Below are 10000 nucleotides of genomic sequence, written 5' to 3'. Positions count from 1 at the left end.
ATTCTATCACTTCTATCTCTCCTTCCTCTCTTCATTCTAACTTCCTTCCCTCCTTTCCTTCCTTCCCTCCCTCCTTCCTTCCTTCTGTTTATTCTCTCCTCCCTTCCTTCCTTCCAATCTCTCCTTCCTTCCTTCCTTCTGTCTATTCTCTCCTCCCTTCCTTCCCTCCTTCATTCCTTTCTCGCCTCCCTTCCTTTCATTCTCCTTCCTTCCATACCTTCTCTCTTTCCTCTTTCCAAAACCATTTCTCCTTCCCTCCCTCCCTCCCTCCCATAACTCCCCTTCCTCTCTCCTTCCTTCCTTCCTCTCACACATTCTCTCCCTCCCATACCTTCCCCCCCTCCCTCCTTCTTTCCCTCCCATACCTTCCTTCCTTCCTTCCTACGCATTTTCTCCCTCCCATACCTTCCCTCCCTCCCCTAACAATGCCCTACCTTCTCTCCCTCCCTCCCTCCCTTAACAATGCCCTATCTTCCCTCCCTCCCTCCCTCCCTTAACAATGCCCAACCTTCCCTCCCTCCCTCCCCTAACAATGCCCTACCTTCCCTCCCTCCCTTAACAATGCCCTACCTTCCCTCCCTCCCCTAACAATGCCCTACCTTCTCTCCCTCCCTCCCTCCCTTAACAATGCCCTATCTTCCCTCCCTCCCTCCCTCCCTTAACAATGCCCTACCTTCCCTCCCTCCCTCCCCTAACAATGCCCTACCTTCTCTCCCTCCCATATCACTTCCCTACCTTCCCTCCCTCCCCTAACAATGCCCTACCTTCCCTCCCTCCCTCCCTCCCCTAACAATGCCCTACCTTCCCTCCCTCCCTCCCCTAACAATGCCCTACCTTCCCTCCCTCCCTCCCTCCCCTAACAATGCCCTACCTTCCCTCCCTCCCTCGCCTAACAATGCCCTACCTTCCCTCCCTCCCTCGCCTAACAATGCCCTACCTTCCCTCCCTCCCCTAACAATGCCCTACCTTCCCTCCCTCCCCAAACAATGCCCTACCTTCCCTCCCTCCCTCCCCTAACAATGCCCTACCTTCCCTCCCTCCCTCCCCTAACAATGCCCTACCTTCCCTCCCTCCCTCCCTCCCCTAACAATGCCCTACCTTCCCTCCCTCCCCTAACAATGCCCTACCTTCCCTCCCTCCCTCCCCTAACAATGCCCTACCTTCCCTCCCTCCCTCCCCTAACAATGCCCTACCTTCCCTCCCTCCCTCCCTCCCCTAACAATGCCCTACCTTCCCTCCCTCCCCTAACAATGCCCTACCTTCTCTCCCTCCCCTAACAATGCCCTACCTTCTCTCCCTCCCCTTACAATGCCCTACCTTCCCTCCCTCCCTCCCTCCCCTAACAATGCCCTACCTTCCCTCCCTCCCTCCCTCCCCTAACAATGCCCTACCTTCCCTTCCTCCCCTAACAATGCCCTACCTTCTCTCCCTCCCCTAACAATGCCCTACCTTCCCTCCCTCCCCTAACAATGCCCTACCTTCCCTCCCTCCCTCCCTCCCCTAACAATGCCCTACCTTCCCTCCCTTCCTCCCTCCCCTAACAATGCCCTACCTTCTCTCCCTTCCTCCCTCCCCTAACAATGCCCTACCTTCTCTCCCTCCCCTAACAATGCCCTACCTTCCCTCTCTCCCTCCCTCCCCTAACAATGCCCTACCTTCCCTCCCTCCCCTAACAATGCCCTACCTTCTCTCCCTCCCCTAACAATGCCCTACCTTCTCTCCCTCCCTCCCTCCCCTAACAATGCCCTACCTTCCCTCCCTCCCCTAACAATGCCCTACCTTCCCTCCCTCCCCTAACAATGCCCTACCTTCTCTCCCTCCCCTAACAATGCCCTACCTTCCCTCCCTCCCCTAACAATGCCCTACCTTCTCTCCCTCCCCTAACAATGCCCTACCTTCCCTCCCTCCCCTAACAATGCCCTACCTTCTCTCCCTCCCTCCCTCCCCTAACAATGCCCTACCTTCTCTCCCTCCCTCCCTCCCCTAACAATGCCCTACCTTCTCTCCCTCCCTCCCCTAACAATGCCCTACCTTCTCTCCCTCCCTCCCCTAACAATGCCCTACCTTCTCTCCCTTCCTCCCTCCCTCGCCTAACAATGCCCTACCTTCTCTCCCTTCCTCCCTCCCTCCCCTAACAATGCCCTACCTTCTCTCCCTTCCTCCCTCCCCTAACAATGCCCTACCTTCTCTCCTTCCCTCCCTCCCTCCCCTAACAATGCCCTACCTTCTCTCCCTTCCTCCCTCCCCTAACAATGCCCTACCTTCTCTCCCTCCCCTAACAATGCCCTACCTTCTCTCCTTCCCTCCCTCCCTCCCCTAACAATGCCCTACCTTCTCTCCCTTCCTCCCTCCCCTAACAATGCCCTACCTTCTCTCCCTCCCCTAACAATGCCCTACCTTCTCTCCCTTCCTCCCCTAACAATGCCGTACCTTCTCTCCCTTCCTCCCTCCCCTAACAATGCCCTACCTTCTCTCCTTCCCTCCCTCCCTCCCCTAACAATGCCCTACCTTCTCTCCCTTCCTCCCTCCCCTAACAATGCCCTACCTTCCCTCCCTCCCTCCCCTAACAATGCCCTACCTTCTCTCCCTTCCTCCCTCCCCTAACAATGCCCTACCTTCTCTCCCTCCCCTAACAATGCCCTACCTTCTCTTCCTCCCTCCCTCCCCTAACAATGCCCTACCTTCCCTCCCTCGCCTAACAATGCCCTACCTTCCCTCCCTCCCCTAACAATGCCCTACCTTCCCTCCCTCCCCTAACAATGCCCTACCTTCCCTCCCTCGCCTAACAATGCCCTACCTTCCCTCCCTCCCCTAACAATGCCCTACCTTCTCTCCCTCCCTCCCTCCCCTAACAATGCCCTACCTTCCCTCCCTCCCCTAACAATGCCCTACCTTCCCTCCCTCCCCTAACAATGCCCTACCTTCCCTCCCTCCCCTAACAATGCCCTTCCTTCCCTCCCTCGCCTAACAATGCCCTACCTTCCCTCCCTCCCCTAACAATGCCCTACCTTCCCTCCCTCCCTCCCCTAACAATGCCCTACCTTCCCTCCCTCCCTCCCCTAACAATGCCCTACCTTCCCTCTCTCCCTCCCTCCCCTAACAATGCCCTACCTTCCCTCCCTCCCTCCCTTAACAATGCCCTACCTTCTCTCCCTTCCTCCCTCCCCTAACAATGCCCTACCTTCCCTCCCTCGCCTAACAATGCCCTACCTTCCCTCCCTCGCCTAACAATGCCCTACCTTCTCTCCCTCCCTCCCTCCCCTAACAGTGCCCTACCTTCTCTCCCTCCCTCCCTCCCCTAACAATGCCCTACCTTCTCTCCCTCCCTCCCTCCCCTAACAATGCCCTACCTTCTCTCCCCCCCTCCCTCCCTCCCCTAACAATGCCCTCCCTCCCCTAACAACGCCTCATCATCAATCATCATCATCATCATCACACTTTCTTCAATAAATATCAAAGAAAATAAATGAGTTATCTTTCTATGGATGTAATAACTCACGCCCTTCGTTAGCAGGCCAGGGAATATCTATCTATCTATCTATTTATCTATTTCATGGGATGGTTCTCTCTCTCTCTCTCTCTCTCTCGTTTCGTTTTGTCTCTCTCTCTCCCTCTTCCTCCTTGTCTGTCTGTCTGTCTGTCTGTTTCTCTCTCTCTCTCTCTCTCTCTGTTTCGCTGTCTCTCTCTCTGCTTGCCTGTCTCTCTCTCCCCCTCCCTCCCCCCCTCTCTCTCTCCCTTCCTTTGTCTCTGTCTCTCTCGCTGTTTCTCTCTCTCTCTCTCCCTTTCATACCCCCCCTCCCCCATACCTACCCTTGTTATAATATCAATTTATCTTTCTCCCCCTCTGTATGTATGTATGTAAGTATGTGTATGTACGTAAGAATGTGTGTATGTACGAATGTATGTATGTACGTGTGTCTGTCTATGTATGTGTGTAGGTATTATATTCATACACTTTTCAGGTACTGCACACACACACACACACACACACACACACACACACACACACACACACACACACACACACACACACTCATAACATACACACACGGAGAGACATACAGACAGACATACACACAAATATCCTTTTTATATACCCATTACATACAACAGTTTAGAGACTGACAGGGAGTGAAGGACATGTCTTTCTCCTGTTTCCTCGTCGGTAAGGCTGTGTGTTACGTAGGTACAAAGGTGAATGTCAATATACATACACATACATTCATACACATAGCTACACACACACACACACACACACACACACACACACACACACACACACACAGTCAATATAAATACAAATCCCGTACACACACACACACAGTCAATATAAATACAATTACGTACATACACAAAGCTACACACACACACACACACACACACAGTCAATATAAATACACACACACACACAGTCAATATAAATACACACACACACACACACAGTCAATATAAATACACACACACACACACACACACACACACACACACACACACACACACCTTTGAGCTGCGCCCTGGATATTTTCCTGGCGAAGGGGGGCTTGTCCTGTTGGGGGGGTCTCTTGGCCCTGACCGACCCCCCACGCCCCCCCTCACTCCTGCCCCCCTCGCTCAAGGTCGGGTTGGTCATCCTGAAGTGAGAGAGAGAAAATTAAAGATATATTAAAGCCAGTGTGTGTGTGTGTGTGTGTGTGTGTGTGTGTGTGTGTGTAAATTGATTGATAATGATGACAGTAGTAATAGCACTGGTAGTAGTGGTAGTATTAGTAGTGGTAGTAGTAGTGGTGGTGGTGGTGGTAGTAGTAGCAGTAGTTGTAGAAGTAGCAGCAGTAGTTGTAATAATAATAATAATAATAATAATAATAATAATAACATTAAGAAGAACAAGAAGAAAAGAGAACAATAACTAACAATAACAACAAACAATAATAATAATAATAATAATAATAATAATAATATCCTAATAATAATAATAATAATAATAATAAAGAGGGTATATGTATTTTCTCTTTCACTCTACCTTCTAAGTAATAAATTAACGCATAATCATCTTCCTCTCTCTCTCCATCCACCCCTCCACTTCCCTCCCTCCTCCCCTACCCCTCCACCTATACACCTCCCTCCTCCACCCTTCACTTAATCATTTCTCCATCATCCTCTCCGCATTCTCCTCCTCTCCACCCTACCCCTCCACTACCTTTTACCTACCCATTACCACACCTACCCCCCCAATAACCCCTCCCCCTCCCTCCAGAACCCCTCCACTTCCCCCCACCTCCCTACCAACCCCTCCACCAACCCTTCCTCTTCAGTTCTCCTCTACTACCCTTTCAATATCCACTTGTCATTGCATTAACCCCTCCACTACCTCACCCCTCCACCTCCCTACCAACCCCTCCACTTCCCTCCACCATCCCTACACCTCCCCTCCCTCACCACCCCACCCCTCCACACCTCTCCTCCCTACCAACCCTTCCATTTCCCTTCTCCACATCCTTCCACCCCCTCCACAACCCTACCAACCCCTCCAATTCCCTCCACAACAACTCCACTTCCCTACCAACCCCTCCATCTTCCTACCAACCCCTCCACAACCCTACCAACCCCTCCACTTCCTTCCACCACCCCTCCACCTCCCTACCAACCCCTCGACTTCCCTCCACCACCCCTCCACAACCCTAACAACCCATCCACTTCCCTCCACAACCATACCAACCCCTCCACCTCCCTCCACTTCCCTACCAACCCCTCCACCTCCCTCCACAACCCTACCAACCCCTCCACCATCCCTCCACAACCCCTCCACTTCCCTCCACAACCCTACCAACCCCTCGACTTCCCTCCACAACCCCTCAACCTTCCTCCATCACCCCTCCACCTCCCTACCAACCCCTCCACTTCCCTCCACAACCCTACCAACCCCTCCACCTCCCTACCAACCCATCCACTTCTCTCCACCACCCCTCCACAACCCTACCAACCCCTCCACTTCCCTCCACAACCCTAACAACCCCTCCACTTCCCTCCACCACCCCTCCACAACCCTACCAACCCCTCCAATTCCCTCCACCACCCCTCCACTTCCCTACCAACCCCTCCACAACCCTACCAACCCCTCTACCTCCCTCCACAACCCCTCCACTTCCCAACCAACCCCTCCACAACCCTACCAACCCCTCGACTTCCCTCCACAACCCCTCTACCTCCCTACCAACCCCTCCCCTTCCCTCCATAACCCTACCAACCCCTTCACCTCCCTCCACAACCCCTCCACTTCCCTCCACAACCCTACCAACCCCTCCACCTCCCTACCAACCCCTCCACTTCCCTACCAACCCCTCCATCTCCCTACCAACCCCTCCACTTCCCTACCAACCCCTCCACCTCCCTACCAACCCCTCCACCTTCCTACCAACCCCTCCACTTCCCTACCAACCCCTCCACTTCCCAACCAACCCCTCCACTTCCCAACCAACCCCTCCACTTCCCTCCACAACCCCTCAACCTTCCTCCATCACCCCTCTACCTCCCTATCAACCCCTCCCCTTCCCTCCACCACCCCTCCACTTCCCTCCTCCACCCCTCCACTTCCCTCCACCACCCCTCCACTTGCCTCCTCCACCCCTCCACTTGCCTCCACCTTATCACAGGGCTATCAGCTGGCCTAACCTGATAACAAGAGGGCGTGATAATCCTGTTTGTCTTAACACCCTGCCCATCTGCGCCTTAGCCCACGCACACCACTGGATTGCCTCTATCTATCCGTCTATCTATCTACCTAACTATCTATCTGTCTATCTATCTATGTATATCTGTTTATGTATGTATGTATGTACGTAAGAATCTATCTACTAATTTATGAGTATATATATCTATCTATCTATCTACTGTAGAGAGAGAGAGAGAGAAGATGGAAATGAGAGAAGGAGAGGAGGGATGAGGAAGAGGGAAGAAATCAGGAAGGAGAAAGCGAGAATGAGGGGGGAGGAAAGGAGGAGAAGGAAGAAGAGGAGGGAAGGAAGGAGGAAGAGGGAAGAGGAAGGAAGGAGGAAGAGGGAAGAGGAAGGAAGGAGGAAGAGGGAAGAGGAAGGAAGGAGGAGGAGGAGGAGGAAAATCAACCATGAAGAGGAAGGGTATGAAAAATGGAGAAAGGGGAGGAAAGGGGAGAGGAAGGGAAGGGGGGAGAGAGGAGAGGAGGGGAGGGGAGGGAGTGGAGGGGGTGAGAGGAAGAGGGGAGAGGAGGGAAGGGGAGGGGACCGGGGGGTGGAAGAATTGGGGAGGAAAGGCGGGGAGGGAGAAGGAAGGAGAGAGAGAGAGAGAGAGAGAGAGAGAGAGAGAGAGGCGTAAGCGTTAGAATACAGAGGTGGTTTGGCCAAGTGGATAGGATGGAGTGAGAGACTAACAAGGAGAGTGCATGTACATGAGGTGGAGTGGGAGAGGAGGGGTAGACCGAGGATGAGCTGGAGGGATGGAGTGAGAGACTAACTAGGAGAGCGTGAGTGAGGAGGAGGGGGGAGACCAAGGATGAGATGGAGGTATGGAGTGGAGAGGTATATGAAAGAGGGAAGTGTATGTCGGGGGGAAGGGCAGCGAAATGGCAGGAGACAGGGCGACATGGAGGCGATTTATTTGTGGCCACCCCTACGGGATTAATGCGTCTGGAGATAGACAGATAGATAATGATGATGATGGTGGTGATGATGATGATGATATGATGATGATGGTGATGATGATATGATGATGATGGTGATGATGATATGATGGTGATATGATGATGGTGATGATGATGATGATGATATGATGATGATGGTGATATGATGATGATGGTGATGATGATGATGATATGATGATGATGGTGATATGATGATGATGGTGATATGATGATGATGGTGATGATGATATGATGATGATGGTGATGATGATGATGATGATGATGATGATGATGATGATGATGGTGATATGATGATGATGATGATGATGATGATGAGGAGGAGGAGGAGGAGGAAGGGAGAGAGGAAGAGGTAAAAAGGATGAAAGGAGAGGAAAGGGAAGAGGGAGGAAGGGAAAGAGGGAGGAAGGGGAAGAGGGAGGAAGGGGGAGAGGAGGGAGGAGGGGAGGGGAGGGGAGGGAGGAGGGGAGGGGAAGAGCGATGGAGGAAAGGGAGGGAAGTTAGGCAATAAAAATGTGACAGGAAGGGAGGGGTACTGCCTAACCTCCCTCTCTCTCTCCCTGCCTCCCTATTCTCCCTTTCCTCCCCCTCCCTCCTCTACCTCCCCTCCCCATTCCGTATCTCCTCCTCTTTTCCCATTTATTCTCCTTCCCATTCCTCTCACTCTCTCTCCTCTCCCTTTTTCCCTCTCTCCCTCCTCTCCTCCACCCTCTCCTCTCTTTAATTCTTTCTCACCCATCCTCTCTCTCTCTCTCATTCTCTCTTCGTCATCCTGTTCTTTCTTTCCCCTCTCTCTCTCTCTCTCTCTTATTCCTCTTCTCTCTCTCCCCTCACTTAGAAGTCGAGGGGTTAGAGAGAGAGAGTTGTCCCCCCCTGTGAGGAGGCAGGCACAAATTTCCGTGATATTGAAAAGTTTCCTCCCTAACTCAATTCTCTCTCTCTCTCTCCCTCTCTCTCTCACACACACAGTTTGCTTCATATTAGTGTTTCTCTACCCTACCATACTCTACCTTACCCTACCCTACCCTACCATACTCTACCTTACCCTACCCTACCCTACCCTACCCTACCCAACCCTACCCAACCCAACCCAACCCAACCCAACCCTACCCTACCCTACCCAACCCTACCCAACCCAACCCAACCCAACCCTACCCAACCCTACCCAACCCTACCCTACCCTACCCTACCCAACCCAACCCTACCCTACCCAACCCTACCCTACCCAACCCTACCCTACCCTACCCTACCCAACCCTACCCTACCCTACCTTACCCAACCCTACCCTACCCAACCCTACCCAACCCAACCCAACCCAACCCAACCCTACCCTACCCTACCCAACCCAACCCTACCCTACCCAACCCTACCCTACCCTACCCAACCCAACCCAACCCAACCCAACCCTACCCAACCCAACCCAACCCAACCCAACCCTACCCTTACCCTACCCTACCTTACCCTACCCTACCATACTCTACCTTACCTACCATACTCTACCTTACCCTACCCTACCCTACCCAACCCAACCCTACCCAACCCAACCCTACCCTACCCTACCCTACCCAACCCTACCCAACCCAACCCTACCCTACCCTACCCTACCACTTATTTTCCACAACACAGTATCAGAATGCAGTCATATACCAGTGTCTACTCTCTCTCTCTCTCTCTCTCTCTCTCTCTCTCTCTCTCTCCTCGTTTCATCAATACTTTTTCTTCTCACTTTTATTCTCTCTCTCTCTCTCTCCTTTTTCCATTTCCAAGCGCCAGGCAATTCAATTTACCTCTCTCACTTTCTCTCTCTCTCTCTCTCTCTCTCGCTCCCATCCACTCATTTTCCCTACCCTTCCTTCCTCCCTCCCCCCTCTCTCTCTTTCTCTCTCCTCTACACTCTCTCTCCACATTTCAATATCTATCCCTCCATCCCCCCCCCTCTCATTCCCTACCTTCCACTCCCTCCCTCCCATCCTCTCTCTCTTTCTCTCTCATTTCCCTACCCTTCCTCCCATCCTCTCTCTCTCTCTCTCTCTCTCATTTCCCTACCCTTCCTATCCCTCCCTCTCTCTCTCTCTTTTAGGTTGGAGAGAGTTTTACCCACCCTCTCTCTCTCTCTCTCTCTCTCTCTCTCCTTTATCCTCTTTCCAATCTTGCATTTTCTCTCATTCCCAGTCTCTCTTTTCTTCCCTTCTCTCTCTCTCTCTCTCTCCTTTATCCTCTTTCCAATCTTGCATTTTCTCTCATTCCCTTTCTCTCTTTTCTTCCCTTCTCTCTCTCTCTCTCTCTCTCTCTCCTTTATCCTCTTTCCAATCTTGCATTTTCTCTCATTTC

At 52.5% G+C, this 10000-nt stretch overlaps 1 protein-coding gene across 1 annotated transcript in view; it reads right to left on the bottom strand.

Moving 5' to 3' along the window:
- LOC145418314 (uncharacterized) overlaps positions 1 to 10000 on the bottom strand; it is an 84960-nt gene that overhangs the window by 41488 nt on the left and 33472 nt on the right. The window contains exon 3 of the mRNA XM_080286755.1: positions 4501 to 4631. Coding sequence (XP_080142881.1) covers positions 4501 to 4631 — 131 coding nt within the window. The remainder of the gene's footprint in view (positions 1 to 4500; positions 4632 to 10000) is intronic.

This window comes from Coenobita brevimanus, chromosome 113 (genome assembly GCF_032717465.1).
Source record: "Coenobita brevimanus isolate Jiangsu-jjx chromosome 113, ASM3271746v2, whole genome shotgun sequence".
In the NCBI taxonomy this organism is placed as follows: Eukaryota; Metazoa; Arthropoda; class Malacostraca; order Decapoda; family Coenobitidae; genus Coenobita; species Coenobita brevimanus.
This window is presented reverse-complemented; position numbering and strand designations above follow the sequence as displayed.